The sequence below is a fragment of the Chroicocephalus ridibundus genome, chromosome 5, assembly GCF_963924245.1.
Source record: "Chroicocephalus ridibundus chromosome 5, bChrRid1.1, whole genome shotgun sequence".
NCBI classification, from domain to species: domain Eukaryota; kingdom Metazoa; phylum Chordata; class Aves; order Charadriiformes; family Laridae; genus Chroicocephalus; species Chroicocephalus ridibundus.
In genome coordinates this window covers 42,748,449-42,765,427 of record NC_086288.1, presented here as the reverse complement: position 1 = coordinate 42,765,427, position 16,979 = coordinate 42,748,449, and the positions used below count along the sequence as shown (strand labels likewise).

General features: G+C 51.9%; 1 protein-coding gene across 9 annotated transcripts in view; it reads right to left on the bottom strand.

Moving 5' to 3' along the window:
- DYSF (dysferlin) overlaps nucleotides 1–16,979 on the bottom strand; it is a 105,262-nt gene that overhangs the window by 52,926 nt on the left and 35,357 nt on the right. For all 9 annotated transcript variants that reach the window (XM_063336829.1, XM_063336835.1, XM_063336831.1 and 6 more), the window contains 10 exons: nucleotides 15,073–15,166; nucleotides 14,644–14,721; nucleotides 9,198–9,379; nucleotides 8,143–8,283; nucleotides 6,826–6,855; nucleotides 6,210–6,236; nucleotides 2,448–2,549; nucleotides 1,756–1,917; nucleotides 1,363–1,528; nucleotides 962–1,035 (listed from right to left, as the gene is read on the bottom strand). In XM_063336829.1, coding sequence (XP_063192899.1) covers nucleotides 962–1,035; nucleotides 1,363–1,528; nucleotides 1,756–1,917; nucleotides 2,448–2,549; nucleotides 6,210–6,236; nucleotides 6,826–6,855; nucleotides 8,143–8,283; nucleotides 9,198–9,379; nucleotides 14,644–14,721; nucleotides 15,073–15,166 — 1,056 coding nt within the window. The remainder of the gene's footprint in view (nucleotides 1–961; nucleotides 1,036–1,362; nucleotides 1,529–1,755; nucleotides 1,918–2,447; nucleotides 2,550–6,209; nucleotides 6,237–6,825; nucleotides 6,856–8,142; nucleotides 8,284–9,197; nucleotides 9,380–14,643; nucleotides 14,722–15,072; nucleotides 15,167–16,979) is intronic.

Sequence of the window (16,979 nt, the reverse complement as noted above, 5' to 3'; positions counted from 1 at the left end):
AGATTTATGCATCACACACGCACACGTCAGCAGTGACAGGTCTCTGCCTCAAAGAGGACGCATCTGCTGGCAAAGAAACCAAGGGCTATAGAAATGCAAAGCACCAGCAGGGTCAGTGCCAACAACGTGGTCAGACACCTTCCAGCTGTGCTTCAGGAAGGAGGAGCAGCAACACTAGTGGCATGGCCAGCCCGGTCCACCTACAAGGGACAGCTGAGACCCCTCAAACGCATGGCACAGAGAAGCAGCAACACATTCCTCCTTCCCTGCTAATGCGTGTCCACTTCCCACCACCATGAGAGATTCTGCAATCACAGTCCCCACTGTGACCTTCTGCAGAGTCACTGGAGCTGCTGAAAGCAGCAAGTGAGTTTGGAAACAGCAAAGCATCCTGCAAATCAAGAGCAAAAGTGGGGAAAGGAGACCTGGCCGCGTGGTTGCGGTAAGGGTGACTGAGTCTCAGGAAACCTTTCCAGTGTGGCCTTTGGCAGACTGTCCCATCTGCCAGCATTGGTTCACCCTCTCCAGTGCTGGGGTAAGTCCCCTCAAGGTTGTCAGCTCTTTGGGGCAGTGACTGTCATTTCCAAGAGAGCACCCCAAACAGCAGAGCCCTGAGGGGGTGAGTGAAAACCTTTTTTAGCCTCAAACCAAACCATACATTTTAGGAAGATATGCTGGAGGGAAGAGCCTGGCATCAAGAGGGTCTGTTGTCTCTCCCCCAGAAGAGCAAATCTGATGCCTTGTATTAAACGTAGAGGAGAAGGATGAGTTTGTAGTTGTTCATTATGGCATGGTGGAGGAAAACAGAGATGAAAGCTGCAAAAGGAAGGTTACAACCAGAGACGACCTCACATCAGATATCTGCATTGACCTCCACCCCAACCCTGTACCTGCACAAGTTTCCCCATATCACACAAAGTAAGACACCTGTGTATTCCCACCATAGCAATTTTTTCCATACCTGGACAGGAATAAGAGGCTCTTTGTCATCAATGTCAATTAGGACATCATCCCTGGGTGTGAGGCTCACATCATCTGCAATCAGAGCAAGCACGAGCATGACAAGGACATCCAGCCATTAGAAACTCCAAAGCCAACACACCTGGGGATCAAGCTCCAGGAGTGACCTCAGACTTGTCCAGAGCCTTAACACCGGCCAAAGCTCACATCATGAGGTTTGAACAGCTTGGCCAAGGGAGAGCCCATCTCACCAACCAATCCCAGAGCTAAACTTCTCCTCCGGGGATTTTTGTTTCAGACCTACAGCTGGGATGAGCTAAAAGCAACGCATAGAGCAACACACAGCTCATCCTGGAGAAGGGCATGGGTGTGCAGCAGCATGGTTGTCATGGCAGCATGTACCTGCATGCTCCTGGGGACCATCTGTCTCCTCTCGGTAGGGGTCACAGTAGAAGTCCTCCAACGAGCGGATGGTGCACTGTCCCACCACGGGCCTCCGTCCGAATGGCCTGTTGTCGATGATTTTGACGATGATGGGGGGGCTGTACAGGCTCTCTTTGGGTAAGCGCTGTGGGCAGAGGGGAGGGAACACGTAACTACACAGGGCAGGGAGGGCAGCTGCTCTGCACCTCCCCAGAGGGAACTGAGGCTGAGCGGGACAGAATTATATCATATTTCATATCTATATCTATCTTATATGTACCCTAGGATGCATTTATTATGGGACCTCCAGAGGTCCTTGCCAACCACCTCTGCTATGACCCCATCACTGCAGGGTGGGGATCGGGTCCTCACCACTTCCATGAAGAGCACGCAAACATCAAAGTTGGGATTCTTCTTGACATTCTTGATGACACAGGACTGCACAAGCTGGCCTCCGCACTCCACCAGCAGGCTGGGCGAGGTGACACTGGCCAGCTGGTAGCTCTTGAGGTTCCTCAGCCCCCAGGCCAGGATCTGAAGGGTGAGAGCAACAGACAGCAAACAGTGAGCTAAAGGTCTCCCTCTTTGTCTCTCACAGCTTCTCAGCAGTAGAGGTAAACCTGAAGGTTGGCCCACCATGAAGGAGAGATGAATCAACCATGTAGGACAGGCAGTGCTGGGAGAAGCCAGGTCGTACAGCAAGCATTTCTCTGTATGCACCAATACATCAGGTCCACAATTGCTTATCTATGAATGGAGCATCTCTGTTTTGGGCAAATATCATCCTGGTATGAAGCAGACTGTCCTTCTAAAAATCAAGTGTGGTCCAGGGCTGTGCTGCATCCTAGAATTTGACTGCTTGGTGAGACTTGTTTTCTCAGCAAGACAACATTTTTTGACAGATAACCCATGAGCAGAACCAGCTCCCAGCACTGGTGGGACTCTGTATCCACAGAATCTGGCTTGAATCCCATTTCTGGGTCTCATCCTCCCCTTTAAGGACACACATTTGGAGTGTTATTCTGCGAGGGGGTGAGCTGCCTCATGCGCTCCCTGTCACTCACCTCGATGGCCGTGCGCTGCAGGACCGGTTTGATTCCTTGGGGGACCATGTAAATGTTGGGCTCCCGCTGAGGTGGGGGATATGGCAGGTCAGAGTCCGCGGCCTGTGGGGAGCAGAGATGCCAAGGGCACATCAGGTCATGCACAATGGGACACCGACGCCATCACCTCCCCTCCCCACGCTGCGTTCTCCCAGAGTCTCCTTCTCTCTGCAAAACTCATCTTCTCCCAGAAGTCCAAGACACCTTGACAGGGGGAGATGAGGGCTGGGGGGATGAATGTGCTTCCAAACTGTTTCGCTCCCTTTAATCTGACCCTGGAAAAGATCAAACATCTACTGTTGAGAGCGATTCCTGAGCCTTTCCAAGGAAACTAAGAGAGATCTGCCCTCCATCCAGGTTCAGCCTCCTTTAGGGGAGGAGGAGATGAAAGAGTATCTATCCCACGCCAGGACCTCCGTGAGATAGTTAAGCAAAGGGATGAGGAGAGGAGATGAAGCAGTAGCAGGGGGTTAATTAGCGAAATACAGCTCCTTGAGTTGGACAGAATGAGATGCTTTGACGAGCTGCTGAAGAGCAGCAGACAGTTTAGTGGGGGTAGCACCGTGGGATGGAGGGTCGGCATCACCTCCCAATGCAGGAAGGGCTGGGTGTTCATTCGCAGCATAAAACAGCGCAGCTATAAACCTTATCTGGCAGCTGCCAAGCTGCAGGCCACAGGACAGAGCTCAGATAAAGCTGTCTATGCACCATGCATACAGAAGGAGATTTCCTTCAGGGTGAGACCAAATCTAGATGGCAAGTGAGGGATTCAAAATTTGCCTTCACGGAGGAGGAAAGCAGGGAGCCAGACTTCCCCAGCTGCCCACAGAGGACGGGCTCTGAGCCTTCCCAGCATTCGGGTTCTTCTTGACCTGCATCTCTGAGTTCAGAGCCACTAAAAAGGCAGGAATGAAAGCAAAACCTCTAAAAATGCAACCCTCAACCAAGGGCAGTTGGAACCAATTTAGGAGACTGGCATTCTTTTCAGGCTGGAGTATTATTGCATTAAATTAAGTGTGTATATGTATTTCAATTATAGGACTGGTTCAGGTTTATATATGTATGTATATAAATGCTATACAAAGGAATTTTTCACAGTGGCATGTTAGATATACTAGACGCTCAGTTTTAATTTTCATTGGCAATTCCTGGTGGCTGCTGAATCAAGCTGCTTGTTAGCTGAAGATTTTCGGTAATTCCATTTTTTGGGCAGATGTCTGGGTTCCCATATGGGGCAGATGGTAAATCTGGTGCAGGCAGACCTCCCTCCCATGGTCCACGTGCTTTGCAGAAATGGTTAGTGCTAGCAGGGAAAGGGAAGGTTATCTGGGAGGTGAGTGCCTAATGAGAAGGGAGAGGTGCAGACCATCCCCAGCATTGCTCGGGTGCTCAGCACTTCTGGTAACCCACTGACTTACCCAGAGCCTTAATTTAAGGCTGCTTAGACATTGCACCATCAACATGAGCTGATCCTTCCTTGGGGTGGAGGAATAGACTGAATGGCCTTTGAAGAGCTATCCCCAGCTTTTGTTTGTGACCCACAGCACTTCAAGCACATCTAGGTGCCTAAGCATGGACTGAACCAAGAGCTTCAGTCTCTCCTTGTATAGTGACATAAGCTCATTTCCAGCTTTAAATGTGCTTAAATTGCATTCAAGTTACATAATCAAGATGCAGAGCTGGAGAAGCCACCTAGCCCATCTCCAAAACCCAAGGTAGACGCAAAGTCCACACAGCCCCTGTAAGATGGCTGCACAGTCTGTTCCCAAAAAGGGAGGTTTTTTCCTTAAGAGAACACCTAAATCTTCGCTGATGCAAATACCATGTGTTGCATTTCCTTATTGCCATTGGACTCAAGATCATTTCTGGCAAATCTGTATGGGAAAAGGGGAAAGCCTTGGGGAAGGAGCTCCTGCCTGCCCCCTGTCCTCCCCAGGTTCAATAGCAGCTTTGAAAGGCAACAGCGCACACTTGGCTCCTAACACTGCAATGTCTTCAGATAGCACTAGCCATTTCTAAGTCTTTCTCAATCCCTGCTGCTCTCCTAGTTGTTTTGCAGTTGTTCTCCTGGGTCTCCACTGAATGAAGGAGCACAAAATGTTTCACCAGATGGGACAGAAATGAGCAGTGAGTCCTGGGGACGAGGCAGGAGCCAGAAGGGTTCAGGGTGATAGTGAGGAGCAAGCAATTCCCAGACACAGCTCTCAACCCAGACGCAACCGGCTGGATGGAGGAGACATCCATGAAATGGCCTGTGGGGTCTGCTGGCAGCTGGGATGGTTTGAACGAGACGAGTCAGAGCGAATCAGGGTGGAAGGGAGCTCTGGAGATCATCTAGTCCAATCCTGACTTTGATGGAGGGTTGGAAGAGATATGAGTGAAAGCCAACACAGATCAGACCAGTTAAAACAGTGGCTGGAAACATCTCCCAGTCTGAGCACACAGCTAGGCCGCGTTGTTTCAAGGGGGGCTTAAATCCCAGTGCCAAAGGGTACTCTCATTTGCACCAAACAAATGCAATAGAAGGAAGTCTGGTGCCAGCCTGGCTGTTGAGATACATCAGGAGCCTGAATGATGTGCGTATGAGCCTGATTCTCCACAAGGCTCGTTATTTACTGCTAAGGGCGCTGGAGACCTCAGGCTGGCATCACTCTTTTGGATGCAGCCTCAGTGGGTTGGATGGGGTTCCTGCAGGGCAGGTGGGTCAAGCCAGGCCATGTCTGAAGGAGCTGGTCTCTCTGAGAGTCTCTGTTGGGACTTTGCTTGGTTTCTGGGCAAAAGCAGAGGAAGAGAGGAGAGTGAAGTGTTTGAGCATAAAAGGTACCCATTGTAGGAGCCCCTCGTAGAACAAGGCAGGGGTGCAGAGCTGTGGAGTGCCCCATCCAGAAATGGCAGTGACAAGAAATGGAGGAGAAAGAGCAGAGAGATGGTTATGTTTACATGAGCTCATCCATCTCAGCCCACATGGAGCACAACAACGAGCCCCCACACCATGAGGAAAAGCTGCTTGGGTGGAAGAAACCCATCTTGCAAAAATGCGTTTATCCCATCCAACCTTTTGCGGAAATGTGGCCAGGCTCTTTGCATGTTCCAGGTTCCTCCTAGCTCATCTCCAAGACTTTGGGATTAACTGGGTCCTAGGGCGACCACAAAACCCAAATAGACATGCCCCTTGTTCAGCTCCCTGCCTTGGGTTTTACAAGAGACCAGCCTAACCTGGCAGCGCTTGGTTCAGCTGGTGATCTGCTTGGTAAGATTGACAAGGTCTGGGTAGCAGCTTCGACAGGTTGCCCAAGCAGCAGCTTGGGATCCCGAGGAGACTATTTCATTCAGAGCAACTGGAACAGTCCAGCACATGCCCCAGTTCATGGCAAATTCCCCATGAAAAGTTGAAAACTTTTCAATTGGGATTTCAGTTGAGGTCCAGCCAAAGGTCAGCCCAGCATTTTGGCTTTTACATGCTTTGTTTGGAAGGGTTGAACACCAGTAGACCTCGTGCACACGCATCCCACAAAGGTTAAATATTACCCAACATGCCCTGCCATTGGGAACACTTCTTGGGTTAAGCACAGAGCCCATCTACCCTGTCCTGCTGGTGATCACTCATGTTACTAAAATCCTGATGCTATTGACTTGAATCATCTGAAAAGAAGTGGCTACACTGTGGAGGCACGATTTTAACAATCTCCAAGATGAAGAGACAACTAAATCTTATAGACTCACCTCATCCAGGCTGGAGGACAGCTCACTCTGGAAAAGAGAAGGAAAATACAGAGCTTGAGCAATTCTCATCCTAGGGCTTATAATTGTAGCTGATAACTGGATAGAAAAAGCATGCTTTCCAAGTTCCTGCACACCAACATCCCCAGGCTTGAGAAGAAATCAGTGCGGGTAACTGAAAACCATTTAAAATCCAGCATCAGTTAATGCCTTTGCTCAGACGGGCTGCAAGGTACAAAACACGCTGGAGCTGTTGGGAAGCACAGCCTTTCACAATGGGAATGCTGAGATTATCGCAGGGCAGGAAGGTAATGGTGTGTTTGACACCTGAGGAATTATATCTGAAAGGGCGTACATTTGCCCTGGTTTAGGGGTCAAAAGTGAGCTGCCCTACTTCAGCTCTCTCTATGACCAGCTCAAGGAAACTGGCATCTCTACATGGGGATTCCTTCATCCTAAAACAAGATGGACAATTTTCCTGGAGAAGCAGGGCTGCAAATTGAGTCCGCTGCAAACCTCTGCAGGAGCAGCTGATGGTGCTGGGACCCAGAAGCTCTGTACGGCAGGGCAGGGGACAGTCTGAGGGGCACAGGAGTGGCAAACAGGAGAAAAGCATTACCTCAAAGCCAGGGATGTGATGGACAGCCGGCTGTGGAGAAAAAACACACACTTTCCATTTGCATTCCTGGTACTAACTCAGCTTTATCTGGCAGAGAAACATCAGTCCTCCCATAGCCACATGCTGGCCCCCTCCATGCCCAGTACTGGGCTCCAAAAAGCCTGGGCACAAGGGCAGGGCTCCCCTCAGACAAGGAGGCAGGAGCAGAGCCTCAAATCCACCCAGCTGCTTTTTGCTAGGATCAAATAAAGTCCTTAGAGAGGACCCCCCTTTCCAAGGTCTTCCCTACCCAGTTCAGTAACTTCTGAGGGGGGTGAGGAGGAAGAAAAGGCTGCCTGCAGATGATTCGGTGGCCCATCCTGGCAGCAGAGACATCCCCTGACCACCACCCAGCAGCCCCTCACTGGTGCAGCAAGGCTTGTACCCAGCACATCCACCCCCAGCAGCTGCAGCATCATCAAGCGCAGAGCGCAGCATCCCTCCAGGAGCAGAGCTGGGACTTACATCGGAGAGAGGGAGGAGGGAGCTGTGGGACCCTCATTCCCAATTAGCACCTCAAGGCTGGGAGGGAGAAACAGGACAGGGAGATTTAGCCTTCCAGTCCATCCGCTTTCCCCGGCATAGAGGCACATCTGGGCTGCAGCCAGGCGCCACGGCCAGTGGAAAAGCCAGAGACAAGAGAGGAGAGGGGGTGGTGTGTGCGGGAGGACGGGGAGGGTGGGAAAGCACACAAGAGCACACTGGGGCATGACGAGGAGTCTCTCCCACCCGGACTGGCTCCGAAGCACAGCCTCCTTCCCCCGTGGCTCGTTACATGAAAGGCCAGCACCGAGGGCGGCAGCTTGCTGCAGGAGTAACCGCCCACTTCAGCTCTCATAAACCCCCTCCGGAAATTAACTCTGAGCAAAGGGCAGCGATCTGGGGCCAAATGCACCAGGCTCTTCCCGCAGTGCGAAGGTGACAAGGCTCTGAGCTCAGCACCGCAGCCAACCGGGCTGGCAGGGCACAAGCAGTGCCTCCCAAACTGGTACCCAGGCAGCCCTGGCTTCGGTCCAGCACTGAGCCTCTTCGCGTCGGCTTTGCTAAATGCCTCCCACCACACCACTGTGGTGCGGCGCGCACTGAGCATCATGGCTGGGTCTGCTCGGAGCAGCCGTCCTGGTGAAACTGGGGACAGGCAGCTGCAGAGCTGCTGAGCCCAGGTGGACATAACTCGGTGCCGAGCAAAGGCTGGATCCTGCTGGGGGTAGAGACACTCCAAGGGAAGAAGTTGGCATTACAGTTAGAGACAGGATCAGGTCCAGATGAGAGGCTCACCTTCTCCCTCTGAATCAGCTCGAAGGCAGCCAGCAGTTCCCCGACGTTTCTGTTGGCCTTGATGACCGGGTGCCAAGAGAGCCGTGGCGAGCGCACCAGGCTGGGCTTGCAAATACAGCGCCCCATGAACTCATCCGCACCCTGAAAGGCAATGACAGGCATGAGGAGCTTTCTTCCCACCCCACTTCCCGGTGGAGTCCATCACCGTGCACCCACATCTCAGCCAAGACCCTGTCACTCAAAAATCAGGCTCAATGTCTGAACCATTAAGGGACCAGTTAAAAAAAAAAAAAGATGGGTTTGATACCTATCTAGACTCCTCCGTGTAACTCCTAGGGCTAGAAATGCACTCTTTCTTATGCATTTTGGCTTAGACAGGAGGTGAAATTCCTATGGTGTCACACAATTTCCAGAGCAGGACCTCTGAGTATACCATTAAGTACCAGCACCTCTTAAAAAGCCCATTCACTGGTCTGCAACGGCACCTTCAGTTGCCTTTGCTGCTTCCTGCTGGTGTCTTTTGGAAGAGGGAGGGCAGAAGGGTTCCTGAGAGGTTCCTGCAAGATTCCTGAAATGTAATTCTAAGTGCTTTTCACTTATGCACAGCTCTTACATGCAGTCTGCTCTTGTGACAGGCTACAGCCCCATTTTTCTAGGAAGGACTCAAGGTTATCTCACCAGCCCCACAAATGCCATCACTACAAGGCACTTTGGATACCTTTGGGCAGTTGAGCAAACAACAGTGTGTGGTTCCCTACTCACACAACTGCTTTAAATCTTGTCCCAAGCTTTTTCCACAAGGAAATATGGTTAATTTGGCCACTCTGCAAATCACAATGTAGATGCAGCTTTGCTAACTAGAGCAGGGCCACCAAGGACATCACTAACAGAGCCGTTTGCTGAATTTTTGTCTTCTGAATGTCCAGCTCAATGTCTGAGCCACCCAGAGATGTTACAGCATTGCACTCCAGAGGGCAGGAACAGCGCCCTGTGTTTGTCACATCCGCCCCAGCACACTCACACCGTGAAGGTCCAGCTCATGCCAACACACTTACATAGGTGTCATGGTCATATATTTCCACCACGATGTTGGGAGGGGAGTCAGACACATTCTGGGGATCCCCAAAGATCTCTATCTCATAGAAGATGAGTGTCTGGTCCCAGGTGGGGTTCAAGGTGTTCTTGATCACCACCGTCTTCTGGCTTTGGTGGAGGAAGGAGACAATGGCATAAGGATCTGCGAGAGATGTTAGATAAGAGACAAAGGATGAATTAGAGCTACCGGTCTAGCAAGGAGAAAGAAATTCATAGTCATTCAAGGGCCAACAGGCTGGGCAGGGAAGACTGTGAACAGGCTGAAGGAGCTGTGGGTCTTTTAGGAACAGCAGTGACATTCCCATCATGTCCCAGGCAACTCCAGCTGAGAAGAGAATGAGGCCTAGATCTCCAACAGTTATCCCTATACACCAGTTCTTCACAGCTCAGTTACTTCCCAAGCTAGATGTCATGTCTGTGTGTTTAGCAGCTCTACAAAGGGGTTGTCTTCCAGAGGCTTGCCCTATCTCTTTTGAAACCACCGTATACTCCAGTGAGGACTCAAAACTGCATGCAGAATCATCCTCTCATGTTTTTTTTGCAGTGCCCACCTCCCTCTATCTCCATTTGAGGCTCCCCAGTTCTTGCATTAGGAGAGAAGGAGCAGTCCACCCCTGCACACCTGCACTGACACTTGGGGTTCTGCAGGTTTCTATCATGCCAATCCTAAAACATATCTTTTTCAAACTGAAGAGACTCAGCCTATGAAGTTATTCCTCATAAGGGGTTAATCCCAACCCCTGCTCATTCCAGCTCTTTTTGGGACAAGACAACCATAATGGCCCACACAACTTAGCTGTCTATCTATTCAAAAACCTTCCTTCTTATCCTACAGCAGCTCCATTCCTTAAAAACCTTTGATGAAGGATTTTTTTGCCAAAAACCTTTTGGGCATCCAATGAGACCATGTTAACCAGAGCAACCCTATAGAACTATAGAATCATAGAATGGTTTGGGTTGGAAGGGACTTTAAAGATCATCTAGTTCCAACCCCCTGTCATGGGCAAGGACACCTTCCACTAGACCAGGTTGCTCAAAGACCCATCCAACCTGAACTTGAATACTGCCAGGGATGGGGCATCCACAACTTCCCCGGGCAACCAGTTCCAGTGCCTCACCACCCTCAGCGTAAAGAATTGCTTCCTAATACTTAATCTAAACCTACCCTCTCTTTCAGTTCAAAACCGTTACCCCTCATCCTGTCGCTACACTCCCTGATAAAGAGTCTCTCTCCATCTTTCCTGTATCCTCTGTCTTGTGATAACTCCAGCTGGTGGAGACACCATGACGTTCCCTGGCCACATCTCCCAGCACTCCACTACTGTAGCATGAGAAATTTCCTCACCATCTGACCTGACCTGTCCTGGTCCAGGTTACCCTCATGTCTCCTCACCCTGTTCACCAGCAGTGAGGTAGCACAAATAGTTCATCTATTGCCCTAAGGTGTGGGGTTTTCTCCCAAAAGATGACTCTGCAAGGATGAATGTTTCAGTGGTGATAATACAGCCGTCTTCCAGCACAGAAGAGAGCACAAACTGCTTCCCCAATGCAAAGAGTCTTTCCCAAGGAGATGCAGGAGGCACCAGCACTGCACAAGTGGGTGAGCAGTGCCTTCAGTTCACGCCCTGCTGTGAAGACCAGACCATGAAGATGACTGGGATGTTACTGCCTCCTTCCTGGGGTCTTTAATATCTCCAAAGGGGACATGAGCTGAGGATGCAGCCAGCAACCGGCCAGAATCATCTTCTCAGCCCCTTTGCATGAGTTTTAGTAACCTCCACGTCTTCAGTAGAGTTTTGGGTTCCCGGCACTCCGGATTATCCCACCTGGCCTCCAGCTGCCATACCAGATGTCTCTGGGTCTCCCTTAGGGCTGCTGCATCACATCTGCCAGCCCCACGCAGATGTCTCAGGCACTCCAGGGTTCCATCAGACCCTTGTACCTAGCCATTGAGCTGGGAACAAGGTGTCTCACCCCTAACTTGGGACAAAGCCAGAAGCTTCTCACTGCAAGGCAGTACCAAATAGTGAAGCGTAGCCTCCCTTAACAACCAAAGCAATTAACTCAGGAAGCCTAAGATCAATTAAAAAGAGAAATATGAAACCCCAACCCTTTCTAACACCTTCCTTTACAGACAGCTTCAAAAAGCATATGGCCCAAACCTGCTGTGGACATCCAGCTCATGGTGGCACTGGGCATGGGGACAAGATGGGCAGTGGCAGAACCAGGATCAAGGGCTGGCTGAGAGGCTCGAAACATTCCATGGGATCACATTATAAGACCATGTGGAGATGGAACACCCTTCATAACCTGATAGCACCTACTGATCCTTGTCAGGGATGAGACCTCCACGATTGCTGCATCCCACCTGATCAGTCCCAGGTGGAACCCTGAGCTCTGGTTACCTGCAACGCCCAACCTCCACAGTGGCAGGAGTCATCATGGGCCTTTTTGGAAGGACACAGGCCACCTCATCTGCCTGGCACCCAGCATGATGTGCCACCACAAGACACAGGTGCACCAGACAGTGTACAAGGATCCACCAGCATGCAGTGGGGTACCACCCAGGTCACGCCAAAGCCAGTCCCAAGCGACCTACCAGCAGCCAGGAGCATGGCAGATGCTACAAAGGCAACCCTTAGTTCTCAGCACTACACGAACCCCCACAATCCCAGCCCTGTCAGGAGACTATGAGCTTATGCTGGGAGCAAAACATGTCCTGCCGACCCTGGAGACGGAGGAGCATCCCCCAGACACCTGAATGCAGGGCTGGCTGAGTAGGGCGGCATCCCCCAACCCCCCTCCCCTCTTCCAGGGATGGGGGGGGTCAAGGGGGTTGTATTTTCTTTCTTGGCGTCCGGACCACAGCAGACGTGTTTAATGAGCCGGGGCTGTTTGTGAGGTGGCCGGCTGGAGAGAGCACTATTCACGCTGGGAAGAACCTTTTCCACTTACGCGCTTTTTTCCAGTAAGAGGAAAGCAGAGTGCGTTACAATAAACAAAAAAACCATGGATTTGGATTTGCTTTTTGCTCCTTTTTTTTTCCCCCCTCTTCTTCTTTTTAAAGGAGACCTCCATAAAGCCCCTTTGTTTAGACCCTCGTGTGCACAGAAGGTTTATTTTTATAACTGTGTAAAGCCCCCTTAATGAACTCCTTTATGCTTTGTTAAGGCAGCGGAGATCACAATTCCACATTGTGGCATGTTGTTGCTCATGTTGTCCTTGGCTGGGTTTTTCCAAAGGAAGGGACTCCCCTCCCCGCTCCGCCGATCGGGGCCATGAGATCACCTCGGTCCCCACCACTTTGAACAACAAACCCTTTGTGGAGGTAGAAGGGAGACGGGACCTTGGTGGGCGCAGACACTGGGTGATTGTTTGGGTGCTCTGCACCTCTCCAGGGCATTTCTGTCCACCCCCTCAAGCCCCTTTGCTTCAAAACACTTGGGGAAGCAGGCGTCCCTTGGGACTGTGGTCCTGCTGCCTGGCATGGTGATGCCCAGCTGTCCCTGCAGGCTGCTCCCCGCAGCAGGTCCCCACGCTGCATCCTGGAGACAGCGGGTGGCTGTCCCTGTATCCCATCCAAGATCCATCACCCCCGTGCCAACACTGGTGGGCAAACCCACGCCCAGCCCCTCTGCAAATCCCCATGGCAGACAGGCAGTGACAGTCCTGGGGGGATGCTGGATGTGTCCTGCCCGCAGGCATCGCGGCAGAGGGGTGTGGGTGCTCCAGGGGTACCTGCCCCGGGACTTGCTCACATCTCAGATGCGGCCCCTGCCACAGGGCACTCAACTGATGGGGGACTTTTTGCACTGCCCCAGCTCCACCTCTGAGTCAGAGGTAAACAGCAACGTCCCCGCTGTCCTGCGTTCCCACCTCAAAATGACACTCCAAAGCATTAACAGTGTGAGCAAAGGCAGCTTTGGTCACAAGCACCAAAGAGCGGCAGGGCCACCCGGCTGGGATGACCCAGCCCATGGGGAAGCGAATGTGAGACCCTCCAGCTGGTGAGGGGCTGGTCCTTGCTCAGGTCAAACATGAAGGACCATTCTTGGCATGCTTTCCCATCCCCACAGCCACGCTTCAGCCTCTGCTGCAAACGAAACACTCCTAAAACCAAACCACCTACACCCAACACCCTTGAGCACTGAATGATAACCGAGCTGCCCAAAGGATAAAGTGATATACCTTACTCTAGCTTAATTTCCTAACCCGGAAAACATGAGCTCAAGCATGGGATGTCCCAAACACATCAGCTCAAGTCTGGCAATTTCAGAAGTGCCTGAAGCTGTGCTGGAGATGTGCTGAGCAGCAGGACACGGAAAGCTCCTCATTCAAAGTCCAGGACACCCTTTTTCCACCTGGGATCACACTTTTTTCCATGAAGGGGCATTTTTTACAGTATGGTCTGAAGGATGCCTGGTTCAGGCATCAGCTCCATCAAGGAAACCCCCCAGTTGTTGCCTCCCAGCCACCTTGCAAATTTTCCAGGATGGAGAGCGGAGGAGCAGCAGCTCAATTTAATGTTCAGTCGTGAAAACAAATACGCACCATTTTACATATTTGCCACTGTTAGGTATTTTCCTTTCCATCCATATTTTCAATCAATTCTTTCATTCCTAATAAACGGAGTCTCCCTTCTTCAGCCTTGATCCCTTCCCCAAACCACAGGACGAATCCCCTCCGCAAACCCCAAACCCAGGAGGCTGCTGCCCCCCTGCCCTGCAAGGTTGGGCAAGAGGCTGGCCAGGATTCAACCAGCTGGAAGTCAAGGGCACATAAATCAAAGCAGAAACTTCATAAGGACTCAGAAGAAGGGGCCTGTCTGCTCCGAGGTCCTAATTACACCCTTACACCCTTTTTAATTTTTCTGAGCACATCTCGTGGAGGTTTCTGCCCCGTGGCTCCATCATCTCAACACCAGCCCAGAGCCCTCTGTCCTGCCTGCAATCCCAGAGCTCACAGGCTGCGTGGGGGGATGGCCCGAGGCGGTGTGCCATGGTAAACATGCCTGCCCTCCGCTCTGTTTTTATTTGTCCTGCCCCTGAGCCGTCTGCTACCCGGCCTTGCCACCGGCTTTCAGCGTCACCTCGGGTTGGGGAAAAGGAGCTATTAGCAAAGGAAACAGCTCTGACTCATGGCTGACCTGGGTAACTTGTGGTTTCTGGTTGGTTTCTCACATAAGAATTCTTGAAGCTCTGATTTTTTTTGCTGATGGGAAATCAAGCTGGTTGCCTTGGGAAAGCCTCTTGCCACTGTCTTTTGTTGTATGGCTGCTGAACACCCCCCACGTCATATCAATAAATACCCAAAAAATTGCTTTATAGCTACTCCCCACTACTCCCTAGCATTCATTACAGTACTAGTTACAAGCACAAACACGTAGACGTGGGCTTCTGGGCTTACCTGAAAAGCTGTCCTTATCCATGGCGATCAGATCCCGAGCTTGGTACATGTAGCAGCGGAGATGGTATCTGTTCCCACCTGTACAGAGGAATCAGAAACAATTAAGAGATGAGCCCAGGGATAAGTGCAGGGCACCAGGGGAATAGCTGGGTTTTAACCAGCCCCAAGCTGGTGTCTGAGGGCAGCTTGGACTAATTCTTCCCATGGCTTCCCAAGAGAGCACCGAGCCCTGATCATATCCATGTTCCCAGGGGGACAAGCCATACCACCTCCTTACCCACCCCCCACCCTTTCCATCCTCCTGAACTTAAGGCGGGCAAGAGGAAGAGGATGGGAAATGCTCAGCTATGGGCATCCCCACAGCAGAGACGCCATGCCGGAACTCACTGCAGGTGAATTTCACCCTCCCCCCGACCCTCAGGGCCTTACAGTCAAATATGCACGAAATGGTGGGTCTGTTGACACCAAAACTGAGGGTGGAGATGGATTTGCCATCATCGCTCTTGTCATCTGTCACTCCCCCCTGCAAGAGAAAGCAAGGTGAGGTTGGTCATGCTGAGACCCCCTCTGCGGCCGGGGTTCCCCGTGGGATGGGGTCCTCCAGGGTATTATCCACATGAGTGTCCAAGAGGACTTTCAGACTCCCTGTGGAGGGACCCTCAGGCTGTTCTGCCCCAGCAGGGCAGAGAGGACCCAGCTCTTGATCCATGCCGTGCTGGGACACAACACCAAAACCAGCCCAACAGTCACCAATTCACATCCCACCTCCCAGCACCTCACCAGCACGGGAAAGCCGCTCCGTAAGGTTCATCATTCTTGGAGCAGTAGTTAAAGCAATTTCACTAAGTCCCCTTGCGAGCAAAATTAATGGAGTATAAACTTTGCGAACAGTGATACAGATGGTGGCAAATGCCCCATTTGCTGCCCGGGGGGAGCCTCAGCCGACCCTTCCCGACCCTTCCCATCGCCCTTCCCTCTTTTTGTCTTGGCCTGTGAAAGCCGGCCTTTTATCACCTCTTAATTGCCGCATTCAGCTTGAAATATTTAGTTGCAGGAAAAGGAGCCTAAAGGTAACTTCCTGGAGAGCATAAATCTGATCTTTAAATATTTTTCAATTATCGAATGCTAGGGAGAGACGGGAGGGGTCTTTAAAGAAAAAAGAAGGAAAAGAAAGAAGGAAAAAAGAAAAAAAAAAAAGGGGGGGGGGTCCAGGATGGAGTTTCCAGAGCCTGGAGCTTCTCAGTCCTAAAAATGCATCGGGAGCTTCGGTGGTCTGCAGAGCCCTCCTTGCCTTTCCAGGCAGGAATCGCTATTACCGTGACATCGTCTGCAGAGGAAGCCCTGGGGTTTGCGCTGTATTTACGGCGGGCAGGTCGCGCCGAGGGTTTGCCGGAGCTGCCTTCCCTTCCTCACCCCCTCCCAGCGGGAGCTGAATAGCTCCTCAGTTATTCTTGTGACCTTTCTGCCCGGTGGACCGGCAGTCCCTCCAGTCCCCCCACCCAACCCTGCGCCCGCTGCCAGCCTGGGGACGAGCAAGTGGAGGAGCCGAGGAGCCGAGACAGGCGGAGATTGCTCTCTGAAGCCCACAGCAAGGGCTTGGGGACACCCCCCAGTCTGTCCATCATGCGGAAGGAGGGCTCCTCACACCCCAAAACACCATGGAAAGCACACCTGCTCAGGACTACGATTTGTCCTTTGGGGTCTCCACGCAGGATGGAGTACCCCCATGATCTCCTCCCTTCGCCCAGTCCCCGCGGGGTCCCCAGGTGCTGGGTCCTGCAGCGGGAGCCCGTGCACAGTACAACGTAGCAGCCATTGGGCTTTCCCACCAGGATTCCCACGCCTGTTGCAGCCAGTTAATTTGGGCACAAAGCTACAGTACCGGTGCCCTCCACCCTGGCCAAACCCCAGCGGCACCATGCGCTCGCCCTGGCTCTCACCCCCCCTGCTTTAACTCATGTCCCTGCTCTTCTCCTGCCTGGGGAGTGGTGGTTCAATCACGGTTGGTGCAGAGCCAGAGCTGGCTGAAACAGGCAAGATTTTCCAGCTTGGCATGGAAAACCCAAAGCTCTCCATCGGCCAAAGGTTTCCAAAAGGATGATTTTTGGAGGAGGATGGGAGGAAATGGGGCTTGCAGGGTGGGAGGGCTGCTCAGAGCTCCAGGGCAGATCCTCTGGGCTTTCTATCAGAAACTAGAGACAGCCTTGAGCTGCAGAGCTCGGCTCTAGGCTTCCCAGAAATCAGACCAAGGGCAGAGAGGTGCCTTGAGGGCCACACTGTGTCCTGTGGTCCTTCTCTGTTAATGACTGCCAGTGACAAGTGAGCTGCTAAATACC